General features: G+C 43.3%; 1 protein-coding gene across 3 annotated transcripts; it reads left to right on the top strand.

The window, feature by feature from the left end:
- Positions 1 to 4,878: 4,878 nt before the first annotated feature.
- On the top strand, positions 4,879 to 16,666 carry LOC129763024 (sterol regulatory element-binding protein 1). 3 transcript variants are annotated; one of them, XM_055761735.1, is made up of 7 exons: positions 4,879 to 5,248; positions 5,305 to 5,514; positions 8,052 to 10,375; positions 10,439 to 10,944; positions 11,011 to 11,125; positions 15,836 to 16,009; positions 16,073 to 16,666. In XM_055761735.1, exons 2-7 carry the CDS (start codon positions 5,397 to 5,399, stop codon positions 16,427 to 16,429), a joined length of 3,594 nt encoding a protein of 1,197 aa, XP_055617710.1. In that variant the 5' UTR covers positions 4,879 to 5,248; positions 5,305 to 5,396; the 3' UTR covers positions 16,430 to 16,666. The 3 variants fall into 3 exon arrangements, with proteins under 3 accessions (XP_055617710.1, XP_055617711.1, XP_055617708.1); XM_055761736.1 differs by lacking the exon at positions 5,305 to 5,514; XM_055761733.1 differs by having other exon boundaries at positions 4,879 to 5,514.
- Positions 16,667 to 17,114: the final 448 nt, after the last annotated feature.

Genomic DNA, 17,114 nt, shown 5'->3' with positions numbered 1-17,114 from the left:
TCTTCCAAAAATGGAAGTAAAAGTGACGAACCAGCCAAATGAGTTGAAAGTCACTATAATACAGATAAAAAAAAAGCTTCAAAATTGATGTGCCTGGGGGAGTCCGCTTTGTCAAAACATGCAAGTCGGGGGTATTTTTTTCCCACGAGCTGTGTTTCCCTAACACGGACTTCAAAATCAATGTGCCTGAGGGAATCCGCTTTGCAAATACATGTAAGTCGGGGGTATTTTTTGGTGTTGAGTACTTTTGTACTCGCTTGACGTTGTGCAGACCGGAATATGTTTCCCTAAAACGTACTTTTAAACTGAGAAGGCTGGGAAAATCGTCATTTCAGATACTCTAGGTGAATGAACTTTCGCGGTTCGAGAACTATGTAAACATGAGATGTGCAGTAATTTCAGAGGGAAATGTAAAATACAATGATCGTTTGACAATTCTTCCGTTCACATATTTTGGTGGTCCTAGGTATCATATCAAACGTAAAAGGACGTTCATCAAATTTATTTGTAACGCAGAACATAAGCAATTACAAAAAATTCCGATGAATTCTTAAATAATATCGGAAGTGGTAAACAAGTGGATTGCATAATATAATTGCGTAGTTCTACGTCGAAAATATGCGGTCGTGTCCTAGATACAACCGCTTACAATTTTTTTTCATCTATCAAATGAATGCAACTAAACCGTTCTCAATAGCGTACTTTATAATTTGGGTCAATTTAAGGCAAAAAATAGGTCTCAAAAAATATGCAATAATTCTTTCATAGTTGAGATTTGAGCTCGATTTCATAATTGGGAATGCATGAATCGTGAGTTGTCTGATGTCATTTTTCCCCACACACTCAATGCAGAATGTTCGATAAGGATTTGAAAAATAACAAAATATTTGAATACCCTTAGAAAAGTATGCGAATATAGTGGATAAGGTTTCGTATTGCGCTACCGACTAAAGGTGAACCGGAAATACAAAGTGAAGATTAATCGACATTTGCAGTGATCGATCATATTCCGGAGTGGGCAAAGAACTGCTCTCAACAAAAATAAATAAAGGAACAGAATGCGACATGGTAGATTTTGGGTGATTTTTGGAACGCTGTAACTCTGCCATGAAACAATGCATTTGTCAAAGCAATGACTGTAAATTGTATAAACATTTTCAAGCTTTCACAACTGCCCATTTTCATCTTTTACGCTATCGTTATGTTATGAAATATTCATAATCCAAAGTGAAAGGATAATTTTTTATTCGATCAAGAATATCTCTGTAGTGAAAAGCTCTACTGAAATTTCACATGAATCAAATATGTGAACGTAAATTGATTTTTTGTATCAAATATGTACAATACGAACGAAAGTCGCTTCACGGTGAAAACGAAATGAATTGTACGCACTTCATAACGTTTTCACCATGAAGTGACGTTCGTGATAAGGCCCGTATATTATGTGACATCAACAATTTTTTGACGTAGAACTACGTCTTTCATTAAGGGTGCCAAATCAGAAAACAGGTCACGTTTTTATGAAATAAAGTTAACGTTAATAACTATTTTTGCCGCAAACGGATTTTGGCGATTTACATACTAAACGAATCGGAAATTCCGTAAAATTTGTTTAATATGCTATACATTAGAATCCCCTGGTTTTCAAATGGTTAAAATTCATGAAAACTTTAAGCGTTTCTATTTTCCCATACATTTGTTCTGTCCATTTGTGTGCTTTCCCGAACAGAGCTGTCAATAACGAGCAACTTATCGACGACCAACGGAGGGAAAATCGTAGGATTCAAAGTCTCCGTGAATAAAGGAAAAGAAGAACAATGAAGGGGAATACTTGCCTAGAGTATAAACAGTGGATCTCGCTGAGGCAAACTTTCATTCGGCATCGGACTGTTGAGTAATCCAGTTCACTTTGCTTTCGCTGCGCTTCGATCTGAGATTGGACCCAGTGGTAATCCAACTTGGAAATCGTCGTTTGATTTTTCTGTTCGTTTTTCGCGTTATTCGTATCGTGTGTTCTTCTTTCCGCGTCATAAATTGGACGCTTCGCGTAGTGTGCGATGAGCAAGAAGAAGAGGAAGGCTGGCTCGAGCACTGCAAAAAGCGAACGCATTGCCAGGGGCAATAAAATTTCGAGACAAGCGTCATCTAATGATGCACGCGATGTTGGTGTAGTGAAAAGCGCTCGCACTGAACCGTGCCTTCGCGAGCGTGACACCGCATCGAACAACAGCGAAGTAGGCGACTTCGGTGCGTCGGTCGAAAATGTAAACGCCTTTACCCAGGCAGCAACCAAAATCAAGCACCTCCCCGCTGGTGGTGAAGGCGGTCGCTCTTGACAAACTTATCAGCGAATTCGCATCGATGGGTGTTACATCAGAGTACAAGCTGTATGGCATAATTCAGTATTTTTCCAAGCAGTTAACATTGTTTGTTTTTCGTCATCATAAGGGCTTCGTTGGTACCTTTGACATTGCATGAATGGATTAAACTGACTTTATGGCGAAGCAGGCATCAAGGTTGTGCGCCTAAAAATCATTTGGGGAATACCAAGCATTTTGAATGTCGTACTGGAATGTTATAAATTGTTTGGGTTCGTGTGCCAGTCGCAAAACTGCCTTCAACTAGGATTGCGCCAATTTTGATCATAATAAAACAATGCTACTGTTTTCGAAGTTGTTGATATTACCAAAAAAGAGTTTATTTATCATGTTTAGACACCAAGAAAGTAATTGTCGTTCTGGAATGTTGTATGTGATTAGGTTTCGCTTGCCAGTAGCAAAACTTTCTCCACTAAGGGTGGCAGCTGCGCTTATCTCGAGCATGAGAAAGTAATGTAACTTTTTTCGAGACCAGTAATATAAACAGAATCGTTTCTTTTGAGAATAACGCAAAATGATGAGAAGTGTTAATATTCTCAGTAGTTTCAAGCCACCAATATATGGCTCTGTATGCGTGCTATGGCGAACGCTTGTTTGACGCTTGATTTACGTTGTACGAACGATGCCTAGAGGTGTAATTCCACTGAGGCAATACTAAATAACATGTAGCATGATATTGGATACTTGCATGTGTTGTCATTGTTGTTGTTCCTCACGGTGAAAAAGATATATTGATGTAGTTATGAGATGTGGAATAATGGTGCTGGTGCAACATGTATATAATCGACTGTAGCCGAGTCTATGTCAATTGCTAAAAAGGCCACCGGAATAGAGTTCGACGTAAATTTTCAATGCATTGACATGACATTAATTGCGACATATGATCAGCTAGTGTATTGTTTTGCGAGGGCAAGAATGAATCATCAATGAATTATCGTCAACTGATTCTTCAATGAAAAAAACATTTCAGAGATTATTCTACTAAGCAGTTGTTTCGAAAATTTCACAGCACTATAGAATAATATCCGAAGGTATAAACAAGCGACTTATATAAAATAACAGTGTCCCACAAAAATGTTGCCCTTTTAACCTCGAGTAAACCGCGAGTATTCGGTCGAATCCTACTAAACATAGAAATTAGTTGAAACTTTGTTTAAACAAGCCTTGAATTAGTGGCTCCGCAAAGCTTATGCGATTGAGCCTTACAAATAAATGAACTGGATAAAAAAAAAATTAAAGCGTAGTTCTACGTCAACAATGCGGTCGTATCTTGGACACAACCTCCTACAACTTTTTTGCAAGTGTTTAAAAAAACGGGTACTAACGGGTACTAGATGATTTTAATAAATTAGTTTATTTTTATTCGATTGGCGTTTGCAATCATAATTAGTACTCAAGATCAATCTTTGAAGTTGTGTAGTTTATATTCAGACGCGGTTTGTTCCTCACCTGCTCAACTGTACATTGCGTGTTTCTGTGTTGGCAAACCAGATAACCTTTATATCTTCGCTGATGATGACAAAAAATATAACTCATATGAAACATGTGCTCTGTACTTTGTACTTGCTAGTCATTTCTCTACCATACAAAAAACAATGGGCCGCAGCAAAGTAGGTACAGCAGAGTACAGCTATAAAAATTTGACATAAATTGAAGTTAAATGGAGTTAAAATGGAATTTAGGCGCAATTCAGTTATTTTCTTAATTGTTTTAATTAGGAAAAAGGAAAAATGTCCACGTGGACAAAAAGGGGTAGGGGTATGAAAATGTCCACACTTGTCCACGTTGGGGGAGGGGGGAGTCTAGAATCATGCTTTTTCTGTCCACGTGGTATGTGGACAGCCCCTTATCTCACTTGTTATGTCACGTCACGGAACCGAATAACACAGAGATAAAGGAAGTGGAACGAGTGCGGGTAGTGGCACCCTGCATCTATCCGACGATGCAACGAGTTCGAAAAGTGTTCAGGAAAGAGAAAATTTCGAGAGCCAATTGACTTGCGGGTTCGTGAAGAATTTGTTTGGTCATCAGCGCTCGTGATAATGGCCAAATTATATGAGATTATTCGTCATCACGCTCATAAAATCAAATTGCAATCGACCGCGATCCTTGCAACCGAGATGCTGTGTTATTGTTTTGTGAAGGAGTCAGTATAACTTTAAATATTACACCATCAAATAGTTACAAACCAAGGCAAACTGATCGATATAATTACAATCTGGTTCTCAATTTCGGATATTGATTCTCCCGAAAACACTCCTTTTCCTTATACGAACGGTATTCGTACGACCCTTTTTCTTCTCCATCCATCGCCACAATTACACCGCTCGGATACAAAATTTTGCAAGTTGCAACACGCTTACACCGTTCTTCAGGCATGTGGTGGTAGAATCGCTTGTGTTTGTTTACATTTTCACTGTCAAACTTCGGTTGTTTGTATCGTTCCCTCTTCGAGCACGATACGAAGATGTTGTTCACCGCGAATCGTTGACTATCGGAATCAGTTAATATTTTGACGTCGCGCGAGTCGGTTGAGAGAGTTAATCGTTTGTGTTGATATTTTATTGCAATGATGATATCCCCGAAGGACACGGTTATTAAATTGATTCGATGGGAAAATAACGTGAATCATGATTGACAACTTTCGAAGCTACCATCAGTGAAAGGAACAAAATGTCGCATGATGCAATTCGTATTGGAATATACGATTCACGGCCCCTTCGTTTGAGGTTATGTTGTTGCGAGTGACGTCACTGTTGAGAAGAATCATACGATACTCGGTTCTGTGCGCTGATTGGTGGAGAAAGCGGCTGTGGTGATCTGATGGTGTTTTTCTGTGCTCCGCGCCCACCGCAGCTCTCGGCGCTTTCGTAAGCTCTATTGATAGTTGTTAAAATATTGAAATTCTTATTTTTACTTGCGAAAGAGAAACATTTTGAAGGTTTTGTGAAACGTTTGTGAGGCGTTGTGACCGAAGAACATTGTTATTGATAAGAGTGTTAATCCTCGGCGGCAACGATGGACAGAGGTGGTGGAGGCTGGGATAGTTTCCAGCCCGGTGACTCGATGGGAATGGACATCTCTGACAGTGTCCTCAAGGGAGAAGACTTGGACATTAATGACATCGCCGACATGTGTAAGTTCCAGAGTGAAATCTTGTTCTTCACTAATGTTTATAGGAGGCGAAGTAATTCGTTGGAATGATCCACATTTATAAGATAGTTAGAAACGACTAGAGAATCCATTTTAGTCAAATAGCTTTATTTCAGTTCCAGCTATTCAGGAAAATTGCTACTGTTTCAAGGCCTTGGTATGTGATGAAGAAATTTCAACCATAAATGCTCAAGATTAAGTGAAGACATTGTGCATCTGAACATAAATGCTAGCATGGAATTAACCTTCTCCAAACTTGTCAACTCTACGGTTCAAAGATTTTTCAATATTTGTTTGAATCTTCATATGAGGTTCTGTATAAAACTAATGAATTCAAATTGTAAGCTCAATTCTATAACGACAGCAGAGATAAAAGCGTGTTCCAAATTTCAGATCAATCGGTTAACAGGAAAGGGGTTAAATTTCTATTGATGTGGGACAAACCTACAGATAAACATACGAACATACTTACAATAGGTCATGCTAAATAAAACCGTTTAAAAGTAGGGGAACCCGGGGCAAGAGTGTCCATCTGATTATTTTGCCTATTTCCATCTTTCACAATTATTTAACTACAGAACTTTGTTTTATACAGATACTGCATATATCTCACATATTATCAGCCAGAACCATGAATATTTTTTATTGGAAAACAGATAAATACTAACTGAGCTTCTTACAACTTTAATCTATATAAGAACGCACAGGCGCAAATTAACGAAATACCCTCAGTTTCTATACGTTTGCATGACTCCACCCATAAATACAAATAGAATAATCATTTTGCTTCAACTTACTGTTTGAACTAATTAAAATCGTACACATTTATTTCAATAAAAAATAAGTTTGTTATCTCTCAACTTACGGGGCAAAAGAAGTCATTATTACCGGGGTAAAAATGCCATAGTCGTAACCTCGAATTCGATCTGTCAAACGCAAATAGTGTAATCGTGGTTGTGTTTGTTGTGGTCATGGTTTGTAAATATGAACGGATTTCGTTTCAAAACCAGTGGCAGATGGAAACTATGGTTGTTGCCGTACATTCTGTAAATCATGAAGACGAGCTGCGGAGGAATATAGTTTGCCCAGAAGAACATTGGCCAAATATGTGCAGAAGTTAGGTCGTTTTAAAACTGTGTTTTCTAAACAACAGGAGGAGCGACTCGTGAGACACATCCTTAATATGCAGAAGTTATTTTATGGACTGACAACACACGACATCCGGATCCAAGGGTATAAAATCGCAGAGTGAAATAATTTAGATCACTCTTTCGACAAAACATCCAAATTGGCCAGAGAAGATTGGCTTACCAGTTTTCGTGAACGCCACCAGAACTTGAGTTTGCGTTGTTTGGAACCACAGTGAATTTCACAGTGCTTTTTTCATCAAAAATTATATTTTTATAAGATTGGCACTGTTGCCCCGTACTGGAAAAATACAAGCCAAAAACATCATTTTTGTAAATGAAACATTTTCATAGTAAACATAACTTTTGAACAATTTGATGCATAGCTACACCTAAATAGGAGTATGAATGAACAAACCAGCACAAAAAATGGAAAAATATATAACAAAAGAGCATTTTAAAACGCGTATTAGCTTAAGGTGGCACTCTTGCCCCGGGTTCCCCTACAGTGTAAAAACTATATTTTTATGTTTTTTGATTTTTTTATTATTTTACATATCCCATATTTACATTTAAGTGCCTATTCTTTCAAATTCCATTTGAAAAGTCTATTTAAATTCAACATAGCTCTCGGTCAAGGATCTCCAGTTCTCCCAAGTTGTTGTACAGCTCATTGATGTTCCATTGCAGAGCGTGGTTGGTGAAAGCGTTGGTGGGCATACTTTGCAGCCGATGGGTGGTGTGTGGGGAATCAGAAGTGTAGTGGTACTGGGTGCGGCGATTCCTGGTGGAACTTCACCGACAATAACAGGTTGGGCTGCCTTGCCACTCAGAAGCAGCCGAGGAAACATGGTGAGATTCGTTGGGGAGCTGGAACTCCCGGCCATGGCTTGGCTGCGTCTCCATGCATCATAGATATCGGCATTGGACCTCGCTTCGACTGACATAAGCGGGATCCTGCATACCTAGGACCCTACTGCTTCGGTCAGCGACAATTCGCGGCGAGGGATGCCTGAGGCTGTCCGTCGATTCCGGTGGGGCAGTAGCGTCCGCATTTACGGGCCCCCGACTATTCCTACCGGAGAGCTGATCGTAGATCGATGTTATGATGAGAAAAATTCCGTTAGTCTAAAGCGAAAATTATTCTCAGGTGGAAAATTAAAACTATGAATGAAAATTTATTTTTCTGTATCAGACATGTATTCCATGTAACGGAGAAACATGTTATTTGCAAGTGAATCAAGAATTTGAGCGGGACGAAGTTTGTGGGGTCAGCTAGTTTTATATAAAAATGTCATTTGATCAAATGTTAAATTAATTAAAATACCTCAACATTTTACCCCGTTTCTCTAAATCTACAATAAACTTTCGTCATTTTCTTCGTTGATTCCAGACCAACTGAACGAAGAGAAGTTGATGAACTTGATGGGTGAAGATTTTCTCAGCCAGTTCAGCTGGGAAGATAATGTGATGATGGAACAAATGGCTGCTGCCAATTCAGCTGCATCACAATTGCTGAACTCAGGACCATCTTCCCTGGACATCAAACAAGAAGAATCCAAACCCATCCATGGCAGTTCTGTACCCTCGAAACAAACACAGCAGCAGCAGCAACAACATCAACAACAGTTCTACTGCAATTTAGTATCAAGTGATCCAATGATCTCGGTGAGCAATACCATTCCCACCCAAAAGTCCCAAACGTTGCAGAAACTACAACCGACGCCACCACAACCACCGCAGCAACCGATTAGTGGTGCTGCTGCTACTATCAAGCAGGAGCCGATAATGGTTCACCAGCCGTCGATCAGCAGCGCGCCTAGTGCACCGACAGCACCTATCATATTAACGCAGAACCGTACGAACATTGCGGCCAACGGTTCCACAATTGTGTTGCAGAATCCACGCGCTGCCACGGGATACTCATATATCAAGGCTATTGCTCCGGCCGTTAGTGCCCCTTCGACATCAACCGCCAGCATCCCCCAGACTATTCTGCCGGCCAACCTCCGTGTGCAGAATATTTTGACCACGAAGGCAGCCACCGTAACTCCGGTAGCGACAACAACGGCCACCGCCGTCCCGGTGGTGCAACAGGTTTTTACCTTCCAGAGCGGAGACAAGCAGGTTCTGCTGCAGACCAATCCCACGACAGTGATGACCACTACCAACACCCAAAACATTCACACCCTGTTGAGTACCCCTAACGGTCCCATATTGACCACCGGAATCCCTTTGGTGCTTGATTCGTCCGAAAACGCAGGCAAACTTCAGATCAGTCGACTCCAGCAACCCCAGCATCAGATCTCCCAGCACTCGCCCCAACCGAAGGTGAAGGAGGTCAAACGCTCTGCCCACAATGCCATCGAGCGCCGCTATCGTACCTCTATCAACAGTTGCATCGTTGAGTTGAAGAACATCGTGGTCGGGGTCGATGCCAAGCTGAACAAGTCCGCGATTCTGCGTAAAGCCATCGATCACATCCGTCATCTGCAGAAGCAAAATAATAATCTCAAGCAGGAGAACATGTACCTTAAGATGAAGATGACCAACCGGAACGATTCACTCAAGGATCTGCTGGTGTCATCGAGCATGCCGGATGAGATGGTATCCGTTACGGGACCAATCACACCTCCGCGCAGCGACGAGTCCAATCCGTCCTCTTCGCCGTCACACAATTCGGAGAATTCGATGCCCCCGTCACCATTCGGAACGACTTCCTCCGGTGGTGGTATGGAAGAATGCCTGAACGAGGATGATCTTATGTCCGGCGTACGAGGAATGTCCGCTCACTCACGGCTAACCCTGTGTATGTTTGCGCTTGCCGTTCTGGTTATCAATCCGTTCGGGAGTTTCCTCTCGGCGAAGAGCTTCGACGAGGAACTTGAGCCAGGAACCAGTCGGCGAATCCTCGCCGTCAGTGAACCATTCTTTTCGTGGAGCAGTTTCTCGTCTTCGATTCTCATCTTTTGCACCAACCTTGCGCTGCTCGTTCTCTGTCTCGTGAAAATGCTCGTCTACGGTGATCCGATCCTTCCGTTGCGCTCGAAGGCTTCCAATGAGTACTGGAAGCGCAAGAAGCAATCCGACTTGGACTTCCAGCGTGGAAACATCGCCGCATCGCTACTGAACTCGAAACGTTGTCTCGCCGCTTTCGGCGTAACCATTCCGAAGAATCGCTTCGAAACCGTAACGACCACCTGCTGGCAGTTTGTTCGAATGTTTCTGCACCGTATATTCGTGGGTCGTTGGTTATCTCGTCGAGCGGGTGGCCTCTTCAAATCCGAATCCCAGCGGACGGATGCATTGCAATCAGCCAAGGAGCTAGCCCAGCTCTTCCACCGACTGAATCAACTCTATCTGGTATCGAACCAACCCGAAGCCAATGGACTAATGATGTCACTTTACGCGGTCAACATGGCGGAAGCTGCCTCAGCTGTGATCTCTCCGGAGGATACGATCGAGATCTACATAACTGCGGCGCTGCGCGTTAAGAAGAGCTATCCGAAATTCATGCAGTACTTCTGTCGGTACTATTTGGCCAAGGCTAAGCAGGTTTTCAGCGAGTGTGATCAGGCACCGGCCAAATTTGGCTGGGCGTTCACCTCGTACGGGTTTCGGTTTTTGACAACTCACGCGGTGCAGTTCGAGGATAAACCCGATTCGATGTTTAGCATGCTGGGGAATAAGGCGGACCCGTTGAACTATATGATGAGGGTGAGTAGGGTGCAGAATCGCATCTGGAATAGTTTATTCACATTTGAATCTATTTTTTTCCAGGATTACCGCGAGAATCTGCTTCAAAAATCGATCCAGTGTCTGGTGGGTTCCGGCCAAATTAGTCGCAAGCATGCAAACGCCGCATTTGCCCAGCAGTCCTCCCAGGCGGCGGCCACAGCGGAGACGAATTCCAACGCTAAAGACACAACCAAGGACGACCAATCGGACAACGGGAAGGCATCCACTCCGGCAAACTATCCCTACTCGGGATGTCAGATAAGCAACGTGTTGCATTTCACCCAACTGCTGAAGGATATTCTCAGCGTGGAGGAAACCCAGGCGGTAACATTCGATCGGTGCGTACTCAGCGGTAACTGCTGCCAGGATCGGCTGGCCCACTGGTGGTCAAGCGTGCTCAGCATCGCTGCCCATTGGTTGCTTGGGGAGGATGCCGAAGCAGAGCGAATGTATTCGCATATTGAGAATCTGCCACCGGAACTTGCGCAGGGGGAGGACACACTCCCGAAGGCACTGTTTGCTGCCTTCCAGGCGAAGCTGGCTTTATTGTGAGTGACATCTTTCTACTTAGTGGAAGTGCTTTCTGATATTAATGAGCGTATTTCTTGCAATAGAAACAAACCACATTACAGTTCGATTGGGGTTTTCCAGAGCTGTAACGCAGGCAGCCAATTTCTAGAGGACAGTTTGACTACGAACATTTGTAAGCAGCCGATGCGGTTGAAGACGGTAAGTAGTTCCGTGTTGCGTGTCGAAGTAAATTGAGGCAGACAGTGAAATTAACACACCCATTCTGAGCTTTAAAAAAAAAATTTTTTTCCAAAATATATATTTTTATCAAGGCTCATATGGCGTTAGCCTCACGGGGCCGGGAGTTCAATACTTTCACAATTTTTCTTATTATCTATGTTAGTAATATGTAACCGATTACTCGCGGTTGGCTCGAGGTTAGTATTACAAGTGTTTTCGTAATTCGGATGTTGCTGTCTCCAATGCTCTGTACGTGTGCCCGACACGGGATACTTCCTATTGGGATGCAGCTGACCATTAATCAGCAACGCCCCCTAGTCTGTACCCCATATCTAGCCTGGTGCGTCTTTCTCGACTCGAGGAATCCAGGATAGAATGGTCACTAGCCGGCGCAATCATCAGCTCGTGTAGAGTTGTCATGAGCGGTACAACCTTTGGCTCTTGTTGAATGATCAGTGGACTGCACAACCTTCGGCCCGTGCATCTGTAAAGAGTGTGTGTATGTATTGCCGCGACTAAGTAAAAGTTTATCGATCGGATAGGAGGGATATGAAACGGGGGCACAACGAAGGAAACATCGTTAAACGTTGACATCGGCGGAATAGAATCGGAGCGCAGATGATCTGGTATTCCATGGATTTTTTGTCGCATGGACAGATCAAAAACGACAGAGGAATTGCAAAAGTATGGGAAGCAAACTTGGTTGGAGATGCCTGGTGAAGGGTGCAGGTACTCATGGTATAAAGACATAAAACTTGACTGAGGAATCAGTTGGAGTAGATTTTCGAAGTTATCAATCACCAATGGATTCATGATCTTGCAACGGATGAGAAATCTGTTGGATAATTCTGTGAACCGAAGAGTAAGCGGGGGTACTCCTACCAAAACTTCGAGATTCATCGTATGTGTCGAATGCAAACACCCCATGGCTATACGCAGGCAACGATATTGTATTCTCTCCAGCTTGAGAATATGAATCCTGGCAGCTGATCGGAAGCAAAAACTGCCATATTCTGACACTGACAATATCGTTGTTTTGTACAACTGAATGAGGTCTCCTGGATGGGCACCCCACCATGTTCCGGTAATTGTTTGGAGAAAATTGATTCTTTGCTGGCATTTCTGTTTCAGATACGCAATGTGTCTTCCCCAGGTACATTTAGAATCAAAATATACTCCAAGGTATTTGAAAAACATCGAGTGCTTGATCGTTTTGCCGGATAGGTGAAGCTGGAATTGGGCGGGTTCGTGCTTCCTAGAAAAAACGACCATTTCAGTTTTCTCCGTAGAGAATTCGATACCCAGCTTGAGGGCCCACGTGAACAGATTGTTCAGGGTATCTTGCAACGACTTTTGCAGAACGGCGGGATTAGTACCGGTGATGGAAATAACTCCATCGTCTGCAAGTTGTCTCAGCGTGCAGTTAGACAATCATCTATATCATTGACGTAAAAACTATACAAGAGGGGGCTTAGGCAGGAGCCTTGTGGTAGGCCCATAAAACTGTATCGAGAAGATTTCAAGCTGCCATGATTGAAAAACATGTGCTTTTCTGACAGTAAATTGTACAGGAAATTATTCAATACAATTTACTGTCAGAAAAGCACATGTTTTTCAATCATGGCATGGCAATTCAAAATTATGTTGGCATGTAATGAATCGAGGCTAACGTTCTTTTCGTGTCACCACTTCGATTTTGCGCGTGGAACGATACAGACTGAAGCGAAGGCAGTATGAGTATGAGGAGATGGAGCTGCTTTACCGTTCTCGAGAATCGCGGAAGTTCTTCAAGGAACTAAACGCATCGCACAAAGGCTTTGTACCGCGGGTCGAAATGTGCAGGAACATCTTGACGATCGAACGCGAGGTGATCGAAACGTGGAGGTAGCACTACGATGAACATCTGAACGACGCGCAAACAGGAGAGCAAGACGACGTTGAAGAGGACTACACCAGTGCAGTGAACAACGATGACGTTCCACCTCTGACAATGGGTAAAGTTAAGAAGGCCATTAATCATCTAAAGAACCACAAAGCAGCTGGTAGGGATGGCCGCGTAGCGGAGGTCTTCAAGGGAGGTCAGGTAAAACTTGTAGAATGTATGCGCCGGTTGATGGTCAGGATCTGAGACACAGAACAGTTACCGGAGGAGTGGAAGGACGGTATAATTTCCCTATCTATAAAAAGCTGGATTGTGGGAACTATCGTGCCATCACAATCCTGAATGGTGCCTACAAAATTCTGTCTCAGATCCTCTTCCGCCGTCTATCGTCAATAGTAAGTAGATTTGTGGGAAGTTATCAGGCCGGATTCATGCCCGGTTGCTCGTCGACGGACCATATTTTTACACTACGGCAGATCATCCAAAAGTGCCGCGAGTATCAGGTCACTACGCACCACATCTTCGTTGATTTCAAGGTCGCATATGATACAATCGACCGAAGACAGCTATGGAGGATCATGGACGAACACGGCTTTCCCCGAAAGCTGACTAGACTGATTTCATTTGAGACTCACAGGGGACTTCGACAGGGCGATGGAATCTCCTGTCTGCTCTTCAACGTGGCGCTGTATGGTGTTATGCGGAGAGCGGGCTTCAACATGCGGGGCACGATTTTCAACAAGTCTAGTCAGTTTATCTGCTTCGCCGACGACGTTGATAAAATAGGAAGAACACATGCGACGGTAGCCGACTTGAATACCCGACTGAAACACGAGGCAGGGCAGGGCAGGGCTTGGGATCAATGCATTTAAGATTAAATACATGGTAGCAGGAGAGACTGATCGCAACAGAGTTCTTCTGGGTAGTAGTGTTGTGATCGACGGCGACGAGTCCGAGGTGGTAGAGAATTTTGTCTACCCTGGCTCGTTGATAACTAACAGCAACGATAGCCGTGAAATTCGAAGACGCATAGTCAATGGAAGTCGTGTCTACTATGGGCTCCACAAATCCTTGTGGTCCAACAAACTCCGACCCCGTACGAAGTGTACCATGTACAAATCCCTAATTCAACCGGTTGTTCCGTATGGGCACGAAGCATTGACGATGCACGAAGAGGACTCACAAGCGCTTGGTGTTTTTTTAAACGCCGGGTGCTCAGAACAATATACGGTGGTGTACAGGTGTACGGAGTATGGAGAAGGAGAATGAAACCGCGAACTAGCGCAACTCTACGGCGAACCCAGCATCCAGAAGGTCGCCAAGGCTGGACGAGTGCGATGGTGTTCGCATCTAATCCGGTAGGAACAAGAAGAAGAGGAGCCCAGCAAGCGAGATGATTGAACCAGGTGAAGCAGGACTTGGCAAGAATCGGGGCAACCGGGAGTTGGATCGCATGGATCGGGTCTATTGGCGAAAAGTTGTAAATCAGATCTAATCTCTCAATGGTATGTTGAATCATTGTAATTAAATAAAAAACGCGTAAAAAATAGGGGTAGAGTGATAGAAAAAGAGAGATAATAATAGAGAGAGAAATAGAGAGGGGAGAGAGAGAAGAGAAAGAGAGAGGGGAGAGAGAGAAGAGAAATAGAGAGGGGAGAGAGAGAAGAGAAGAGATAACGAGATAGAGAGAGAGAGAAGAGAAGAGATAAAGAGAGATAGAGAGAGAAGAGATAAAGAGAAATAGGGAGAGAGAAGAGAAGAGATACAGAGAGAAAAGAGAAGAGAAAAGATAAAGAGAGATAAAGAGAGAGAAGAGACAGAGTAACTTTGGTGGTGTGCTGATGCATGGGCTTCGGACAGCAGGCGAAAAATTGTAGTGGCCTTGGCAGATTCAAACTGTGCAGGAAGTGCAGCGAAGAGAGTTACGTTGCAAAGCAAACGAGATGCATGCTTTGCAATGAGGAGGACGGAAACGACCACGTGACGGGTAGCATCAAACGTCAACAACGCAAACTAAGTGACGTTGCAATGATTGCAGAACCGTATCGAGTTCCTCGCGGCAACGGTAACGAATAAAGCAGGGATGGCTGCAATACTATACCATCCCATACCACAATCAAGAAGTAGCTCAAAGGAATGTTTCGTGATCGCCAAAATCAACGGAATCTTTATGTGCAGTTGCTATGCAGTCCTCCATCAGATATTGGTGTCAGACAGGAACACTCAAAGCAACCATCGAGCAATTCTGTTTAGTGTTGGTCAACGGAAGCCTGTGGTGGTACGAAGAACAAGAACCTGTGAGCGGAAGTGGGGGACACAGGCTTTTGACCAGGATCTTTTCATCGAAACACTACGTATAGACAGCAGAATTCTTAATCTGAACGCAGACAAGCTAACAACAACAGGTGGTGAGGACGAGCCTATTGGTGGAATGAGTCACTCAGCATCCTCCGCGCTAGAAGACTACGAGCCAGAACCCTCCAGATTGCTTTGATAAAACAGCATATATGTGAATAGCGAAAATGGATGGGGTGTTTATATTACTTTATATTATTTTATGTTATTTTACCTCATCTGCGCAATGTATTAGCTATTCTAGAACCTGAAAAAACAGTCAGCTCTCCACCTGGGTGCATTGTAGTTGCATTGCACGTTTATTTTTAAGCAATCCGTGCAGTACTTCTGCAATGCAAACCAGGTGTGGTCGAGCACTCTCAACATTATGAAAAGAGCAGTGAAACATTTCAAAATTTATGATTAATCAGAATCAGACAATAATGAAACCAATTCTGCATTTTGTTTTTCAGCTCGCACAACTGCTCGCCTGCGATTGGCTCCTGGAAGCCCGCACCGCCCTCTGGGAGTCGGACAACGAGAAGTTCCAGAGTAAGTGCGGTGAGTACGTCCCTGTGTCGGGCATAGTGCTATCCAAGTTCCAAAAGGATCTCAACTCGCTACGCATTGTCACAAACGAAATTCCGGTAAGTGTGATCTCCGTTCGAATAAGACAGGATGCAATAACCCATTCCATCTGTTCTCCACAGAATGCTCAGTCGCGTGTATTTTTGTACGAAGCAGTCTGTCGGTTGATGGCCGGTGCTGCTCCGGGACCAACCCAGCAGTTGCTGGGCCACAGTCTGCGTCAGCGTTACTCTCGGGCGTCCATCATTTGCAGCAGCGGCAAGGATCGGAATGCGCATCTCGTTGGTGGTCGGGAACGGGCGGCTGCACTGTACGTGGCATGTAAGCACCTTCCGGCACCGTGTCTGTCCTCACCGGGTGAGCGAGCCAGCATGCTGCAAGAAGCCGCCAAGACGCTGGAAAAGATTGGGGACAAGAAACGGCTCCAGGAGTGCTACCAGCTGATGCGATCGCTGGGCAGCGGAACTGTGACGAATTGATGCACGCTTTTTAGCTTTGTAAGCCTATTTATTGATGATTCACTCTAAAGTTGAATTTATGATTTTTTTGTATAAGATTATTCACAAATGAATATTGAAACAGCAAGGCATTCTCACGGAAATTATTTGTATATATGTTATGGTTACTCTATCCTGTAGAACACCGCTTTGATAGTTTAAGTTTTAAGCACTACACGATTGATGTGTATTGAATTCACAAATAAAAAATACACCTTATACTAAGTTTCTCTTTCTTGAAATCCGATAAAATAGTCAATAAAGAAAAACATCATTGAATGAAACAGATCTTCCGAGTTACGGCTCGTGAACCCATGGAAGAATTTGTTGTTCGTTTCAATTTTCGGAAAACCTTGGGAGTTCTCGAAAAATAAAAACAAAGCAGTTTTGTCATCAAGAGTGAAAGATGAAATGAAATCCGAAATTGAATCGTGATTTTTAATACTACAAAAAATCCAACATACTCGGCCTTATTCTGCGTGGCGTGTGAGGTGAGATGACAATTGTCACTTATGTCACGCGATTCCACCAGGCGTATGCCGTGAGAAATCTCACTTGAATGAACTCTCACTTTATTCCCGCTCTCAAATATACGTGACGATTGTCACATGAACTGGGATTTCTAGGTGACAATCGTCAACATGTCTTGAGGTGTCGACAGTGCATG

This window comes from Toxorhynchites rutilus, chromosome 1 (assembly GCF_029784135.1).
Source record: "Toxorhynchites rutilus septentrionalis strain SRP chromosome 1, ASM2978413v1, whole genome shotgun sequence".
In the NCBI taxonomy this organism is placed as follows: domain Eukaryota; kingdom Metazoa; phylum Arthropoda; class Insecta; order Diptera; family Culicidae; genus Toxorhynchites; species Toxorhynchites rutilus.
Note: the sequence above shows the minus strand (reverse complement) of the source record. Positions and strands in the feature narration are given on the sequence as shown.